Source organism: Silurus meridionalis, chromosome 1 (genome assembly GCF_014805685.1).
Source record: "Silurus meridionalis isolate SWU-2019-XX chromosome 1, ASM1480568v1, whole genome shotgun sequence".
Taxonomy (NCBI): domain Eukaryota; kingdom Metazoa; phylum Chordata; class Actinopteri; order Siluriformes; family Siluridae; genus Silurus; species Silurus meridionalis.
This window is the reverse complement of record NC_060884.1, coordinates 26,883,035-26,902,012: the sequence shown is the minus strand read 5'-3', so window position 1 is coordinate 26,902,012 and position 18,978 is coordinate 26,883,035. Positions and strand designations below refer to the sequence as shown.

General features: G+C 37.9%; 1 protein-coding gene across 4 annotated transcripts; it reads left to right on the top strand.

Moving 5' to 3' along the window:
- Positions 1-191: 191 nt before the first annotated feature.
- Positions 192-9,172, top strand: LOC124389039 (contactin-2-like). 4 transcript variants are annotated; one of them, XM_046854272.1, is made up of 9 exons: positions 192-262; positions 5,548-5,586; positions 5,684-5,775; positions 5,870-5,971; positions 6,446-6,715; positions 7,038-7,262; positions 7,359-7,400; positions 7,499-7,580; positions 8,627-9,172. In XM_046854272.1, exons 3-9 carry the CDS (start codon positions 5,748-5,750, stop codon positions 8,772-8,774), a joined length of 897 nt encoding a protein of 298 aa, XP_046710228.1. In that variant the 5' UTR covers positions 192-262; positions 5,548-5,586; positions 5,684-5,747; the 3' UTR covers positions 8,775-9,172. The 4 variants fall into 4 exon arrangements, with proteins under 4 accessions (XP_046710228.1, XP_046710220.1, XP_046710203.1 ...); XM_046854264.1 differs by lacking the exon at positions 192-262 and adding an exon at positions 1,938-2,029; XM_046854247.1 differs by lacking the exon at positions 192-262 and adding an exon at positions 1,938-2,029 and having other exon boundaries at positions 5,684-5,971.
- Positions 9,173-18,978: the final 9,806 nt, after the last annotated feature.

Genomic DNA, 18,978 nt, shown 5'->3' with positions numbered 1-18,978 from the left:
TAAATACACACCGTTCACCTTCTAAAATTCTGTAAAGCTGCTTTGTGACAATGTCTGTTGTGAAAAGCGCTATAGAAATAAACTTGATCATCAATTTCATATGTAGGTTGAATCCTAGTCATTAACTGAAACAGAATCAGCTGTGTATGTGGCTTAAAACTGGGGGAGGAAAAGACAAACTATGCTACAAATGTGATGTTGTGAAAGACAGTTTCATGTCACAGGCCATCAGTGTTGGACAAAGTACACAAACCATGTATTTGTAAGTAGAGATACACTAGGTCAAATATTACTCCAGTCAAAGTGCTCCCTTCAAACCATTCACTTAAGTGTAAAAGTATTTGCCTTAAAATGTACTTAAGTATACAAAGATAATGATTTATTATATCTACAATGTTCCTATTATCATTTCTGTCACAAGACTCTTTGCTTAATCAACTGAAAAGACAAAGTAATGTTACTCTTAGCACATCAATCTATTAATAGAATGATATTATTGAGTCAAACACTGATTGATATCTATTAAAATTATCACAAGCCAAAAAACGACTTGAAGGAAAATTGTATTTAAATAGGGTTCTGTGGTAAGTTCGAGTCAGGAGTTTCTTCCATCATTTATTTCTCTCAAAATGTTCTGCTTGCTGTTGAACTGATGCTAAACTGTATGTTAGTGCTAATTAGATGCCACCAAGCAGCCATCAAAACAAGTTCAAAACAGAGTGTGTGCTTGACCCTGATTTATTCAACATACAGCTAATGTCATTAAGAACTATCTTAAGTGCAATGAAGAACTAGGAGTCCTGGAAGTGATGGTTTTGGCCCCCACAGAGCCCTGGCCTCAACATTCACAGAAAATCTGTATTGGTTCTCCAAGATGTTTGGAACAACCTACCTACTTTGCGTGGTCTTACTTTGCAGCATTTTTGCACACATACCTAAAATGTTTGCACAGTACTGTATATGTAATTCAACTTAAAACAATTAAATAATTAAAGTTACTTTCCTTAGTTTTTTATTTTTCCACTAGGTGGTGGAGGCATGTTCACACACATACATACATACATACATACATGCACACATATGTAAATGTTCCAGTCCGTTTTTGCCTCCATCTGAGATTCTCCTCACCTTGATATGTCAGGAATTAGTGGAAAAATTATATGGAATACATTCTAACAAGAATGTGAATCGTTATATATAAGAGTTGTTCCAAACAGGGTTAAGGTCACAACAATGTTAAATATCTAAAAGGACAAAAGCACAATTGGTTCTACTTTATTTCCCATCTGGGTTTTATTCTCACATCATTTCTACCTAAAGAGAGAGCGATGCAACTGCACTCATAGTCAATTAATCTGTCTAGCTTTCTAACCTGATCCTACAATGCTCCAATCTCCTCTAATACACACTGCTTAGACATATCATCATTGTGTTTGACATCTCAGCGATAGCTAACTATGTTGGACAGATGCATTACATTCTGGATCTTTCATTCCAGCATTTGCTGTCTCCACTAATCCTACTCTGTATTGAAAAAATAAGAAACTGTCACTTTGTTGTATTTTGAAGCCAGATGTAAAATCTAAACGCTATCCCTTATGATAGGGATCACAGAATTATTTTTTCTTAATTTTCACCATATTACAGTCTGGCAAGTTTGCTCCTCTTTAAATAAGTTAAACTTTACAGAAGTATTTTGTTTTCAGCCACATCCAGTTTCTGTGTAATGTATTTATTTCTATTTCTATTAAAGCACAGATATTAATCCATTTGTTGGATATATGCATTTCAACTTGGTGCTTGTGTGTGAGAATCATGTTGTTTATAAACTGAAAGATTACATGTTAATCGGTATATCTGTATGGACAGGAAGGGGAGGAGTGTGAAATTGCGATTTTGTCTGGGAATGTAAATGCTCTGCTGCTTGTGGTTGTATAGGCTTTTCCTCATCTAGCTAACTGGTCTGGGAGACAAATAATGATCCTCTAGTTAAAGAGAATGAAAGCTTTGTTTGTTGTCGTGGTTGCAGGTAAGTTTTTTATTTTATTTATTCTTGTAATATGACACATTGTACAGTCTATTTTATGAGTATATTATACTATTATACTAGAACACGCTGCTATTTTGCAAGTTCTCCCACTTAGAAATCATGGAGGGGTCTGAAATTGTCATCGTAGGTGCATGTCCACTGTGAGAGACATAATCTAAAAAAAAAAAATTCCAGAAATCACAATGTATGATTTTTTAACTATTTATTTGTATGATACAGCTGCAAATAAGTATTTGAACACCTGAGAAAGTCAATGTTAATATTTGGTACAGTAGCCTTTGTTTGCAATTACAGAGGTCAAACGTTTCCTGTAGTTTTCACCAGGTTTGCACACACTGCAGGAGGATTTTGGCCCTCCTCCACACAGATCTTCTCTAGATCAGTCAGGTTTCTAGCCTGTCGCTGAAAAACACAGAGTTTGAGCTCCCTCCAAAGATTCTCTATTGGGTTTAGGTCTGGAGACTGGCTAGGCCACGCCAGAACCTTGATATGCTTCTTACAGAGCCACTCCTTGGTTATCCTGGCAGTGTGCTTGGTCATTGTCATGTTGGAAGACCCAGCCTCGACCCATCTTCAATGCTCTAACTGAGGGAAGGAGGTTGTTCCCAAAATCTGCAATACGTGCCCCGGTCATCCTCTCCTTAATACAGTGCAGTCGCCCTGTCCCATGTGCAGAAAAACACCCCCAAAGCATGATGCTACCACCCCCATGCTTCACAGTAGGGATGGTGTTCTTGGGATGGTACTCATTATTCTTCTTCCTCCAAACACGTTTAGTGGAATTATGACCCAAAAGTTATATTTTGGTCTCATCTGACCACATGACTTTCTCCCATGACGCCTCTGGATTATCCAAATGGTCATTGGCAAACTTAAGACGTGCCTGGACATGTGCTGGTTTAAGCAGGGGAATCTTCCGTGCCATGCATGATTTCAAACCATGACGTCTTAGTGTATTACCAACAGTAACCTTGGAAACGGTGGTCCCAGCTCTTTTCAGGTCATTGACCAGCTCCTCCAGTGTAGTTCTGGCCTGATTTCTCACCTTCCTTAGGATCATTGAGACCCCACGAGGTGAGATCTTGCATGGAGCCCCAGTCCGAGGGAGATTGACAGTCATGTTTAGGTTCTTCTATTTTCTAATGATTGCTCCAACAGTGGACCTTTTTTCACCAAGCTGCTTGGCTCGTAGCCCTTTCCAGCCTTGTGGAGGTGTACAATTTTGTCCCTAGTGTCTTTGGACAGCTCTTTGGTCTTGGCCATGTTAGTAGTTGGATTTTTACTGATTGTATGGGGTGGACAGGTGTCTTTATGCAGCTAACGACCTCAAACAGGTGCATCTAATTTAGGATAATAAATGTAGTGGAGGTGGACATTTTAAAGGCAAACTAACAGGTCTTTGAGGGTCAGAATTCTAGCTGATAGACAGGTGTTCAAATACTTATTTGCAGCTGTATCATACAAATAAATAGTTTAAAAATCATATATTGTGATTTCTGGATTTTTCTTTTTTGATTATGTCTCTCACAGTGGACATGCACCTACGATGACAATTTTAGACCCCTCCATGATTTCTAAGTGGGAGAACTTGCAAAATAGCAGGGTGTTCAAATACTTATTTTCCTCACTGTATATATATATATTGTCATATGTGTATATGTCTATATATGTCTATATATGTCTATATATGTCTATATATGTCTATATATGTCTATATATGTCTATATATGTCTATATGTCTATATATGTCTATATGTCTATATGTCTATATGTCTATATATGTCTATATGTCTATATATGTCTATATATATATATATATATATATATATATATATATATGTATATATATATATATATATGTATATATATATATATATATATATATATATATATATATATATATATATATATATATATATATATATCTCAAGTCAAGTCAAGAAGTTTTTTTTGTAATTTTAACCATATATAGCTATAGTATATAGATAGTATACATTAGAATGAGACAACGTTTCTCCAGAACCCTGGTTCTACATAAAATGACATAGAGCTACACCACACAACATAGATCTACATACAGAACACAAAGCTAAAAACTAAAGTAATTTGTCCTTGTCACATAAAATGCATCATGTGCAACCTAGTGCAGACAAAAGACAAACACTCAACACAAAACAGTGTAGGACAGAGACACAAAACAACCCCGACCAGTAAACCTACTGTATAATTTCTAATACAGTACAATGTGGAAAAAAAAGAGAACTGTAAATAAGAGTGTAATTTTAAACATAGACACAAAAAGATGTGCAAAACAGAAACATAAGCAATCGAGTAGGTGTGTAAAAACAGCATGTAAACAGATATAGTATAGTTATAAATGAGTGGTGCTGAATACATGGATGGGAAGGGGAAAGTAGATGGGCTTTCCTCAGCCTTCTCAGGAAGTAGAGATGCTGCTGAGCTTTCTTTGTGATGGAGCTAGTGTTGAGTGACTAGGGGAAATCCTTCAAGTCAAGTCAAGTCAAGTCAAGTTTATTTCTATAGCGCTTTTCACAAAAGACATTGTCTCAAAGCAGCTTTACAGAAATCAACAGTCAAGGTGAATAGTGTGCATTTATCCCTGACTGTGGCAAGGAAAAACTCCCTTAGATGTTATGAGAAAGAAACCTTGAGAGGAACCAGACTCAAAAGGGGAACCCATCCTCATTTGGGTGACATCAAGAGTTTGATCATAAATCACAGAACACTAATACAGAACACTGGAGAGTGAGAACTAACATCACCACATGAACACCAAAGAATTTGATGCTCCTGCTTTCAGAGGATTCCTCGATGTTTAGTGAAGAATGTCTGCTCTGTGCTCTCCTGAAATCAACACCCATCTCTTTAGTTTTGTCAGCCTTTAGAGACAGGTTGTTGGCTCTACATCAAGCTGTTAGCTGTTGCACGTCCTCTCTGTATGCTGACTCGTCAATCTTGCTGATAAGACCCACTGCAGTTGTGTCATCTGCAAACTCAATGATGTGGTTCGAGCTGGGCATTGCTAGACAGTCATGAGTCAGCAGTGTGAACAGCAGTGGGCTGAGCACACAGCCCTGAGGAGGACCAGTGCCATAGGGTCCAGTGAGGGTGGTAGCTGGGTCTTATTGTGCCTCATGACGAGCCTCTTGAAGCACATCATTAAGATGGGTTTAAGTGCGATGGGACAATAGTTATTGAAGCAAAAGACTGTAGAATTCTTTGGCAGTGGGACGATCATTGTCTTGAGGCACGTAGGAACAATAGCGCTGCACAGGGAGATGTTAAAGCTTGTCACTAAGGATGTATACTACTCCAAGTCAGTGAATTTGCCGTTGGTTGCAGCCTCCCTAAACATGTCCCAGTCAGTGCATTCAATGCAGTCCTGAAGAGCAGAGATGGCTCCTGATGGCCAGGTTTTCTGGATGTCTGCATGTTTTTAAAAATAAATAAATTATCTTGTTGTTTATTTTTTTCAGTACTGTCCTTATCATTGGCTAAATGCAGGGCATCTGATGGTATAACACAAACACAACAAACACACACATATTTTACCTACCTTTTTTCAAAACCCATGTTACATTTCCAATGTTTCTCACACAATGCACTGAATTCACGTTGTTTTGACTGCCTGGCCTCAGGGACCGCACTTCTACCTCGGGGAACCCATCGTTCTGTCATGTGGGGTAAAAAGAAACTCTTCACAGGTGTGGACCTACAATTGGTTTAGACACAACCTCAGTGAGGCTTCTACCCCCAGCCGTGCTCACAGAGTGAGGCATCACATTTACTCCATTTCAGCGCTGACCTTTGAGGACAGTGGCACGTACTGGTGTAGAGCTGAGAATCGGGGCACAAATACCACCCTACTGAGTAACCCAGTGTCTATAAGTGTCACAGCAGGTAAGACTAAGACACTCAGTAAGTACACCACCACTATGTATAAAATATAGGTTCACTCTTGGGCAAAATAAAAAAAAAATTTTTTTAGAAGTAAACAAACACAATACATGAAGTTTTATGCTGCAACATTCTGTGCCTGTTATCATTTCCATAGTCTGTATATGTACAGTACAGTATTAGGCAGATGCCCAAATACAAAGCAACTTACAGTTAACACAGTTACACAGCTGAGCTATTGAGGATTAAGAGCCTTGCTCTAGGGCCCAGCAGTGGCAGCTTGGTGGTGCTGGGATTTAAACCAGTGACCTTCTGATTAGAAGTTCACTATCTAAACCACTAAGCTACCACTTCCCTGTAAAGCAGATGAATTAATATTATATCCAATAATGTCCAATAATTTTAACTTTACTCCACTGATATTGCTCCAGTTTGATCCTTTATATTCCCTCCTTTATTTTGCTCATTGTTACTAAGATTCACCTCCTGCATCCATGGACGTCTTGCCTGACAGTAGTCAGCACTTGCAGGGTGGAAATTTTTCTCTGCACTGTTCAGCAAATGGTGGTGAAACAGCAGGCTGGACCTTGAGGCAGCTTCGCAGTTTGCAGTTAGAGGACAGAGTCAGTCTGGAGAGACCAGACAAATTCAGCTTTAACAACATCACTGGTGGGTTAAGTGGCCTGTACTGGTGTGAAGCAGCCAGAGGGGATCGGCGCAGCAATGCCATCAACATCATTGTGAGCGGTGAGCTACATATCACAAACACATTTTTATTTAATGCTTAGCCTCTAAAAACCTATAATATTTTTTTAATCAAATTCAGTTTAAGATTTTTTGGTCTGTTTTTTTGTTTAGCCATTCATGCATTTATTTTACATTGTCCTAAATGTACAGTTTTTTTTATATATTAACTGAATCAGGCCTTTAGCAGTTAATAAATAATATGCATGATGTTTTCAAATAAAATCTGTCTAACAGATTAGTTCTGATTTTTTTTTTTTATATCAACAGTAAACACGTTGTTCATGGTAACACTAATCATAGGCATAATGTTTCTTCTTCCCAGATGTAATACTCCAAACTCCAGCTCGACCTGTAAAAGAGGGTCAGACTGTGACTTTACTATGTAAAACTTCCACCAACTTTAAAGTATTTATCAATAAAGATGGTGTGACGTTCTTGGATAATATTACCATCACAGTGGAGAATGTGACTAAGGCTCATGAGGGATTTTACAAGTGTGTCAATTCAGCTAATGTGGAAAGCCCAGAAAGCTGGCTCTCAGTTAAAGGTGATGAAAATGGCATCTGCTCTATTTACCATACAATTAAAGCTATTTTATAGACCTGCTTTTAAAATCAATATTTTTTTTTTGTTGTTGTTGTAGGTACCTCTAAAGATCACCTAGAGAAAGAAAAACCCTTTATAGGTATGGAGGTTTTGAGCAGTTGTTTATTTTATTAAAAAACAAATACATTACAATGTTTTAAATGCGCTCCTGTCTTATGGTCCTCCTTTGTTCTGTAGCAACGTGGGTCTGGCCCGTCTGTGCCATCATCATCATTTTGCTTCTCATTCCTGTCATCTTTCTGCTTGTACGAAGTCTCAGGTATAGCCAACATTGCTGATAACTTCATAGATTAAATTCTTGGAAAAAAAACATAATCAGTTTAATGATATTTATTAATAAATATTGTCGAGTGAATCTTTGGCCCTTATTTTTATTATAGGTCAACAAATAATAGTCTTGATTTTTCATATACACTGGAGACATGACTATGAGATTCATATGTGCTTTTAGAACATCCCATTTCACATTTGGTCCCCATTTGCTGTTATAATAACTTCCACTCTTCTGGGAAGATGTTCCACTAGATTTTGAAGTGTACTGGTGTAGATTTGTACGTATTTATTTACAAGGGCGTTAGTAATGTCAGGTACTGATGTAGAGTGAGGAAGCCTGTGGTGGTAAAACTTCTGGGGGCATGCTGTCATAGGGAAATTAGCAATACCGTGTTGGTAATTTTACACTAAGAAGAAAGTACTATAACAATTTTCATACAATAAGTTACTTTTATTGAGTAGCAGTAAAGTATTAGATGGGAGCATTAAAAAAAAAGCTATGAATTCTAGCTGACCAATCAGATAAAACAACTTTATCAACAGTCTTCAGTAAGTAAATCGAATTAGCTGGTCTGTTTATGATATGTGGTAAACGGTATTTATTGTCCCCACTGTTTCTTTTGCAATAATACAAGGTTTGAAAAGTATGAACATTTGTAAATCTGTGGACCAGTATGAGCATACAAATGCCATTGTGCTGGCAAAATTTTAGTGCGACACTCTGTGTGTTTACTCCATGAGTCCATGTGTTAAGATCAACTGACCAAAACCAAAGAAACACTGCTTTGTGCCCTCCAGAAAGATCACTAATTTAAGCTAGCATACAGTATCAGATATGAGATGGTGAGGTGTTTAACCTCTCAAGTTTATGAATTTAAAAAATTCTACTTTGTAAGCTTTTTGAGCTCTTTTAAACTTTCTTTTAAACATCTTTTAAACATCTGTAAGCAATCTCATTTAAGACATGTGAAATATACAGTACATATTACATACAGACTGCTAAAAGTGATTAAAGGCATTTTGCTTTTTCAGAAAACGAGTAAAGCTCTGTCCAAGATCCGGAACGTTTAATACCCTTCAGGAAATGCCTAGAACCAAACAGGATGTGACAGAGATCCAGTGGGACCTAGCCTGGATGGAGATGACTAATCTACTGGACAAGCCACACACTGTCAGCTGAACATCCACATTAAACTATGTACATACAGTCTAATCAAAATCAAACCAATATGAAAACTGCAACAAATACTGTGGCTCTCTCATCCATATTTTATAATTAATATGTAAAGTAATTGACAGAGATGTTATTAGTATTATTATTAAGCTGAAATGAAAAGCAAAATCAGTCTTTGGTGTGAACATTCTTGTCCTCAAAACTACATCATTCATGGATATGTCGTTTAAATAAAAAAATTAAAAAGTAAGACTTGTTCGATTAGCTCCACCCAAACCAACACATCATGATTTGTAAATGTCTGATAATGGCTGTATTAATATGCATAAAATATTGTGTTACTGTCAGGAAAAGATTTTCCACTTATTCAACATTGTCAGAATAAAAAATATTATTTCTTTAAACACTGTATTTTTTTATGTTTCCGGGGCACACAACACAAGATTGCTTTTGATTTCTTTCTCAATATTTTCATTTTTAAAACCACAACTAAATAACTGACCAACCCACCAACCAACCAACCAACCAACCAACCAACCAAACAACCAACCAGCCAACCAACCAACCAACCAACCAACCAGCCAACCAACCAACCAGCCAACCAAACAAACAACCAACCAGCCAACCAACCAACCAACCAACCAACCAACCAACCAACCAAAAACCAACCAACCAACCAACCAACCAACCAACCGACCAACCAAAAAACCAACCAGCCAACCAAGCCAACCAAACAGAGAATCAAACAGACAACTAACATACCAAACAACCATCCATCCAGTCAAATAAACAAATGATCAACCAACCAGACAACCAACTAACCAGCTGTTGTCAAGGCCAATTACTAGCAATAGTAACAAATTCAATAACAAGGTCAAAATACCACATAAAAACACACACAGTCTTGATATACCCGCTCTGCCATAAGTGTAAAGCCCACATTCCTCATTATTTTCTCTGTCTAGAATATAATTTATATACGGTCGCTTCAGGACTGTTTGACACATTTATTACAAAAAAGCTTTCAAGAATATGTTGTGCTCAAGTTTTCTGATTCTAACCCCCCCTTTAAATGCTACTATGTATAACTTGGCTAAGTACCAAACAAAAACATTTTGTACCTGACAGAAACACACAATAATAGGTAAAAAAAAAAACACACCATACTGTCAAGGTCACAAGGCCAGATACTTCTATCTGAAAGATATAAACGATTGTACATGCATACAACCTGTAATGTGTTTAAAAAAACACTAGAGGGCAGAGCTGGCTTTATGGGATTTGCTGGTGTTGTTTTGTCCAGCCTCTATGCGACAGTCATACCAATAATTTTATTTTTCGATCCGATACTTTCAAGTATCGTTGATATTGATACCAATACTTCTATGAAATATGTATAAAATGTTTTCATTGATTTATTGTAAAAAAAAAAAATGTCCACTTGAAATATTCATACTCATATGCAGTGTAATATTCTGCTCCACAATAAATACTGTAATATCTTCATATCTGAAACAACCTGTATGGTATAAAGTATAGCTCTCTGAAACTCTCAGCAGTACTCAGTCATGCTCTATAGGTTGTTTGACTTTTAGATGCTTTGTCATATATGTGGTATTACCACATTTTTTTTACGTCACATGAAGCTTACTTGTTGTTTCCTGGAGTGAAATTACTCCAAATTATGCCTCTTTTTCTTTCAGTCATCATCGCAGCCATGCACTCGAATCCCCTTTTAAACCTGCGCTGAGCACTTCGACTGAATAGTTCCTATTGGCATTCCTATTTAAATATTATAAATATTTATATACTGTATGGCATACTAATTTATTTCTTTCGGCTTCTCCCATTAGGGGTCGCCACAGCGGATCATCCGCATGTTTGATTTGGCACATGTTTTTACACTGGATGCCCTTCCTAACACAACCCTCGCCATTTATCCGGGTTTGGGACCGGCACTAAGAGTGGCTGGGGTTGGTTCCCTGACCAGGGATCGAACCCGGGCCGGAGCGGTGAGAGCGCCGCTTACTAACCACTAGACCACCCACTGTATGGCATACTAATATTATTTAAATATTCCAGACTCAATTGTTTGAAAATAACAGATAGGATCAATACTTCAATTTGAGAATCGATTATTTTGATACAATGCCAGTATTGAAAATATCTATACACCAGGATTGATCTGCCCATCCCTACAGAACAGAAACATGAAATTAATTCTAGTACAGATAAATCTGACAGGACTCAGCTTGATAAAAGAGTGTGAGAGAAAACGGACTCTAACAGTATTCATGTGATGTTTTATTGCTTTGTTTTTAAAGCTCGTTCGGTTTGATTTTATACGTGAGAGCTTTGTTTTAATGGCTAGTGGTTGGTCTGTGGGGCACAGCTCATTGCCTTACAACATTACAGCATTAGAGAAGGCAACATTGGGTTATAAATACTGCAAGGCAGAAACATGGACAGTACAACCCCTTGGCTAGTAAAAACATGCTTTTGTTGTTCATCTACACTTGATTCTTCCTGGTGCCACACTCCTTCTCCACACAACCTTAATTATAGCAGTGCACAGTAATCTTTCACCTTCCCATTCCTCTGTTAATTCCCCTTCTCCGCTACTAGAGGGCAGATTGTAATTGTGCATGCACATTTTCACAAACATGGCTCATTGTCTGAGGCCCTGCTGATTCTCAGGAGACAACCACCCGCCCCCAACACACACACACACACACACACACACACACATGTGCACTCATTGAAGAGGCACAAAAACATATTTCTCAACTTGGTGCTCTGAGTTTTTACATCTACAGTCTAACTGAATATAATAGTGTGTGTGTGTGTGTGTGTGTGTGTGTGTGTGTGTGTGGGGAGACATTTATTTAGCATTCTTGGTATCTCCAGTGTCAGTAACTTGTAACAGTCACTAGTACCAACTGTATCTTTATATTTTCCATCACAGGAAGTTTAATGATGGAGGCATGTGAAAGGGCCATGTGATTGGATGAAGCTGATAAGAATTGAAGTTCATTGCTTCTGACCTGACAATATGACATTAAAATGATTTAAAAAATGACTTGCCATCCTTAAAAATGTTTACATTTTGCTGTGCATTGTTTTCAATAAAAAACTAGCATTTGTATGTAATTTGATGTGTCATTTATTGTTATGCTACATTGTGCACATCCTTTACGTGTTTAATTATGGTGGTATAAAAAAAAATCTCCTCCTGGTAGAAGAACTTGCAGGACAAATTTGCGATGCACAATGATGTGGATGTCGAAAAAGACGATGAGCATGCACTTGTAGCAGCGGACCTGCCTCGCCTTTTTCAGTTGTGGAGACGATGAGCTCTTCCACTGTGAAGACTCCTGCTTCATCTCAAATTTACACCCAAGTTTCTTCACCGTAATGATCCTCGACATGAAGGACGGCAGACCGGAAGACTTCTGTTTCTGTTATTTTTTCCCCCTAATCCCTGATTTCACCAACTTAATCCCTCAAAATCATGACAGTGTTGAGTTGCATTACTTAGGAATGGAATTAATAGGAAAACCTATGTAGTTATGAGAAAATAATTTTAAGTCTGGAACCACCATTGGCTACTGGGTGCTTTAGGGGGTTATGTAAGTTTATGGCACCATGTTCACAGATCATTTGAGAAGATCAAAAAGTAAGTGCCATCCACTGGCATGCATGAAGCCCCAAGACTTGAATCTAAAACCTGCAGTATTTACAATTGACCTCAATTTGTAGCATGAAAGTGCATTTAGAGCTCTTTGTAAGGGTAGGTTTAGATACAAATGTCAAGAATTCATCTGCTTTATTTCTCAGTGGGGTTTTCCAGGAAATAAGCTTTTATACTGCATGATTGGTTTATGGAAAGAGGTTGACACAAATGAGACTGGGGCTTTTAAGTGATTGTACTTAGGTGACTACATAAAAAATGCCTTTTGCTATATCCAAAGTGGCGAGTGTGAGGTTCTACCAGTAATGCACACTGAACTGGGAAGGTCAGTTTAGAATGAAAAGCCCATTTATTTCCAATTTTGTTAATGGAGCTTGGAGGTGGAAACTCATTCTAGGGTGCGTTTGTCTTCCCTCAAGTCTAATATTTTGCTTTTGAAGACTACTGATGTTCTTAAATTTGTCCACAATTATCTTTGATGAGAATTTAATATCATGAACAAGTTTAAATGAGAACACTTGTACCAAATTTGTGTAAAAGCTATTTATTTTATTGTAATATCTTATAATTCACCATTAGCAAATTGCTCATTTTGCTAAGCTACCAAAAATATTTCTTTAGGAAAATACTCTAGATCAGGGGTGTCAAACTCGAGAGCACCAGAGCAAAATCACAAAGTGAAGCTGCTGTTAAAGCAAGTTTTATCGTGGCAGAGGAGATCAGAGGCACATCAGCCGGTTATTTACCGAGGGAGAGTTTCTGAAGAGCTGCATGATGAAGCTGTGAGACGTCTTGTGTTTGACAGGAGAGGAAAATATTTTAAGTTGTTTAAAGTTGAAGATTATTTTTTATAAAATGGCATAAGAGCAAAGAAATCCGGTTGTTGTTATTTTAACGTTTACTTAAAAGCACAATTTTTATTTATTATTTCAGGGTTTTTTTGCAGCATGTTCATATTTCTAACTTGTATAATTTTGACAGGAGATATTTTTATGGAGAGCAAAATATTTAAAGTTATTTAAAGTGTATTTATTCTGAATAATATTCCTGTCTGTATTACTTCATATTTATGTTTTAAAAAACATTGTTTTAGTGTGTTCAATAAATGTTTATCATTTTTGGCCTGTGACCTAAAGAGTGCTTTGAGTTTTGGCCCCCTGTGTATTAGAGTTTGACACCCCTGATCTAGATGAATGATCTGGAAAATGTTATCGTAGAATACTACTTATCGTAGAATACTTACCTGACATTCACTTCTCAAGCACGTATGAGAAACTACACATCCAGCTAACTGCTTTCAACAGCGTACTTAGTGTTCAAACCATTAGAAAGTACAAGGAGAGTCTTGATGTTGCTCCTCAAGCACCAAAATTAAAGGTTAGACATAGATGATATTCTTTCTACTAATCATTCATGTATGCATTTTTTTAGTTAGGAATTGGACAAGTGACAAGATCTGAAAGTCTGATCTGAAGATTATATGTCACAGAAAGATGACATTCATTTACAGTGAATGTGATGGTTTTCTTGCATAGTTTGTGTGATTATTCATTCATCTTACTACAATTACTTACAACACTAACAATTACAGGGATGGCTAGTTAGATTTTATATTTACAGCATTTGGCAACACACTTTTCCAGAATGACTGACAGTTATCTAAGTTATACAGCTGAGCAACTGAGGTCCAGAGCCTTGTTCAAGGACCCAGTAGTGGCAGCTTCTGATCAGAAGTCATCTTATCCGATAAGCTACTCACCCAAGGTAGATAAACATTCTGTGGGAGTTGGTGGAATGTCTGAAGGCTGGCTATGAAGATCTGTAATATAAACAGGATTGGTCAGAATGTTTTCAGAAGTAGACAGGATTGCTCAAGAATGCCTACGGGAGCAAGTGGCATTGGTCAAATTTGAACCCAGAACAGGGAACATAAAAACGGTCTATAAACACTTTTCAGTCTCATTGTAAATTTGACCACAATGCATATTGTATACCAGTTAAAATATTTTGAAGTGCACTAAAGGAATATTATTTTCAACAGTTTCTCTGTGGGATCAATAAAGTATTCTGATTCTGTTTTTGTATGTGGACGTGTTGGTGTGGTTTGTCATAAGGAACAAGAAGAACTGCTCAGATTTTGCTCAGATTTTGTTTATTCTCATCATTTTTTTACCACGTATTCCTCTGACCACGCATCTGCCAAAACAAGTCCATATTCCTTTCTGTATTGTTTTCTGTTGCCTTTTTCTCACTCCCTTTTGCATATCAATTAAGTGGAGGCAGCTGGTGGCTGACAGAGGACCAGCTGTGTGTGAGTAAGGGTGTCTCACAGTTACAGCACCCTGCTGAGCTTTCCCACTGATAATTTAGAGGGGCACCTTGGAATATCAGGTCAAAGGGCAAGCAGTTGGCACAGTGATAATGTCAGCTGGATAAGCAGTGCATGCTGTACATAACCTTTCACTTTTTGGCTGTTCTTTAAAGCAACTGGAACATGTCCTTTAATAGATTGTAATGCATATTTAGGTTTAAGCTTAGCTTCACGTCTAAGATGTTGATTGTTTGACAGTTTGGAAAATTTTGTTGTGCTGACTGAGTGTTTCCTCTTCAAATGCTTATCAACACACCAAGCAGTCTGCCTCAGCCTTTCAGCAATATGCTGAGAATAAATTGCCATATACACACTCACGCACAGCACCCGCGTCTTACAGCTTCTTACTTAGACCATGAAAGTGGCAGTTATATAATCCCACCCCAGCAACACGGTCCATGTTAACAGACATTGTGTCTGGTTTTCGAGCAAAACTCTGTATTTTCTAATAATAGACAGATACATAATTTATTAAAGAATAAAGACATGCTAAGACACAATACATTTTGAAGTCATTTTGGAAAAAGGTACATGTGTTCGTTGAGGTATTTTTGAAATGTATGTTCTACATTCATATAATATTTTAAATTTTAATTATATTAAAACTTAAATATTAGTTTTATCATCAATCCCCATAATACAAAAGCACTGGTACTGCCACTTTAACACTACTAATACAAAAACTACTAGTATCTTTGCAGTCACAACATATGATGATTGTCATTAATTATTATTTTCGTCTTCATAATATTATTAATAGTGGTGATCTATTGTGTGATAGTGGTGATTAAAAAAACATGAATTATACACTATAAAAAAACCTTTCAGTGATTTAACTGCAAGGCAACTAATCACAAGTGGAATTTGATTTTCACATGGATGCCACCACGTTTCTTTTCTCAGAAGCCTTTATCATCTCAGAGGAGTTTTAGGTTACTACTGAAGATCATTGAGATTGCAGCAGATGATAAACCACATAAAAACAAACACTTGGTTGACACCTCTCTCATCTCAAACTGGATCGGTCCAGTTTCTCTCAGGCTTATGTGTTTACCAGAGAGCATTCTATCTTCATTTTATATGTGACATCAGGGTCTCAGGGATCCTAGGAGCCTCTCAGAATTCTAAGAGATTATGCTTCATATGAGAGCCTGTATGTGGAGCTCCATTTTAATATTGATATTATTTTATTTTATTATATAAGGCATCCTAGAATATTGCATGCTTCTGTGGTTGGCTCAATAGAGGCAGGTGAGGGCAAAGACTAATGGCCTTGGCTGTGGTTGCCATAGTAATATTAATGCTAAGTAATTGACGAAGTAAAAAAAACTGAGAGCTAAAGGCAAATGTAACAGCGAGGCGCTGGCCCCCTCAACTTGCTCCCAGCATGCCCAGAGTTTCCTGTGGTAAAAACTGCTCCATGCTCCAAGACTGTGCATATGGCCTTCATGTAGGAAGCCTCCACTGTATGACAGGCTGCTCAAAATGACTGCACTAAATACACCATTGAAACCAGTATATTTTATTGGAGTATTATGGCTCCCCCTTTTTTTGTCTACTTAATCTTTCATTTTGGACCTTTGTTTTTCATGTATTTATGATTTTTTTTTATAGCATATTTGATTTCTTGCCTCTTTGAATCTTTTCATCTAGCATCTAGAATCGTGTACTTAGCTGAGTGACAATATTCATGCCATTAGGACAAAGTGTAGAAGACGAAGGCAATTAAAATCAAGTAAAGTCACCCATTTTACCACTGTGAACCATCACAATTGGATATTATATCAAATGCACAGCTGAAACAAATTAAAACCAATAATTGGCTAATACCACTAATCTTCTTCATCTTTTTCTTCTTTTTCTTCTTCTTCTTCTTTTCCTTCTTTCGGCTTCTCCCATTAGGGGTCACCACAGCGGATCATCCGTCTCCATACCCCCACTGTCCTCTACATCTGCCTCTTTCAAACCAACCACCTGCATGTCTTCCCTCACCACATCCTTAAACCTCCTCTTTGGCCTTCCTCTTTTCCTCCTTCCTGGCGGCTCCATCCTTAGCATTCTCCTACTGATATACCCCATGTCCCTCCTCTGCACATGTCCAAACCATCTCAATCCCGCCTCCCTCACCTTGTCTCCAAAACGTCCTACATGCGCTGTCCCTCTAACAAACTCATTTCTAATCCTGTCCAGCTCCACCTCCTGTCTTTTACTCAATGCCGCTGTCTCTAAACCATACAACATCGCTATCAACTTTCCCTTTCTCTTTCAGATACCCTTCTATCAAAAATCACTCCTGCTACTCTTCTCCACCCACTCCACCCTGCCTGCACTCTTTTCTTCACTTCTCTAACACACTCTCTATTACTTTGCACTGTTGCCCCAGGTACCTAAACTCCTCCACCTTCTCCACCTCTTCTCCCTGCAACCGCACCCCTCCACTGCCCTCTCTCATTCACATCCATGTATTTTGTCTTACTCTTACTGCCTTTCATTCCCCTTCTCTCCAGTGTGTACCTCTACCTCTCCAGGCTCTTCTCAACCTGCTCTCTACTCTCACCACAAATCACAATATCATCCGCAAAAATCATAGTCATCTATGGAGACTCCTGTTTGACCTCGTCCATCAGCCTGTCGATTACCACTGCAAAAAGAAAAGGGCTCAGAGCCAATATTTGATGCAGTCCAACCTCCACTTTAAACCAGTCTGTTGTTCCTCCTGCACACTTCACTGCTTTCACACTGTCCTCATACATGTCCTGCACCACCTTTACATACTTCTCTGACACACCTGACTTCCTCGTCCAATACCACAACTCCTTTTTTGAGTTTTTTTTAAATCCACAAACAAACAATGCAACTCCTTCTCATCAACATTCTCAAAGCAAATATGGTGTCTGTGGTGCTTTTCCTCTGCATGAAACCATACTGTTGCTCACAGATGGTCACCTCTTCCCTCAGCCTGGCTTTCACTACTCTTTTCCATAACTTCATGGTGTGACTGATCAACTTCATTCCCCTGTAGTTAATGCAGGTCGGCACATCTACATTATTCTTAAAGATCGGTACTAGCACACTCCTTCTTTATTTCTTAGGCATCCTCTCACCTTCCAAAATCTTGTTGAACAACCTGAAGTCCACTGCCATCTCTCCTAAACATCTCCATGCTTCTACTGGTATGTCATCTGGTCCAACTAACTTTCCACTTTTCATCCTCTTAATTGCTGCTCTCACTTCCTCCCTACTTATCATCCACTTTCCACTAATCATCTGCTTTTTAATATACTCCCTCTATCATCTCAACACACTCTCCTCACTAGTCAAGACATTTCCATCTCTTATCAATCAGTATGATTCCTTTTCTCCTTCTTTAGTGTCCAACTTCACATACAGCTCCTCATATGCATTTTCATTGTTGGATAACGATACCTGTTGCAGTCGCTGGTAACCCGGGGCCTCGACCAATCCGGTATGAATTTCTGATTCCTGATCCACATATCTGATTTGGCACCTATTTTACGCTGGATGCCCTTCCGGCACTAAGAGTGTACTGGTTTGTGCAACCCTAATGGCTTGGTTAGCTTATACCACTAATACTAAGCCTAATTCTTACTGAAACTATGGATGATTAAAGGATGTTTTGTATGAGTGTTTTGTGAATGAGCCTGGGAATAAGCAGAGAACAATCTATTCATTTGAGACTTTTCCACTGAAACAATATTAAGACTTTGGTAAGCACACCCTTGTCAGACCATTTACATCAAAAGAAGGACTCAAGTGCATTGAAGTTGCAAACAGAAGTAGAGCATGAGGATAAATCAGGCAGTTTTTGGAGTGTGAGAGTAGCCACAGCAGTAGGAGTGTGTAGAGAACAGCATTGCATCAAGCAGCAGAAGCACAACTACAGCTTGACAGAGAGAAAAGATTATTATGTAGGCTTTAACCCTCCACTGGTTTAAAAAGACATACACTGTGATCTGAGTGCAAACTATTACAACCTAACTAACAAGCAGAGCCAGAAACATCCCATTTTACCAAAACCCTGAAGAAATCCCTACAACACTGTTAATATTTACCTTCAAGTAAGAAAAGCTGTTAAGCTGTTAAGAAAAGATTTTAGTAAAATACTTTAAAAAAATAAGTAAATTCTC

Excerpts from the sequence above, each read along its gene's own strand:
- LOC124389039 (XM_046854247.1), top strand. The coding sequence starts at position 1,999 with ATGAAAGCTTTGTTTGTTGTCGTGGTTGCAG. Across the intron at positions 2,030-5,547 it reads GTTTGTTGTCGTGGTTGCAG|TACTGTCCTTATCATTGGCT; the intron begins GTAAGTTTTTTA and ends TATTTTTTTCAG. Across the intron at positions 7,401-7,498 it reads GAAAGAAAAACCCTTTATAG|CAACGTGGGTCTGGCCCGTC; the intron begins GTATGGAGGTTT and ends TTTGTTCTGTAG.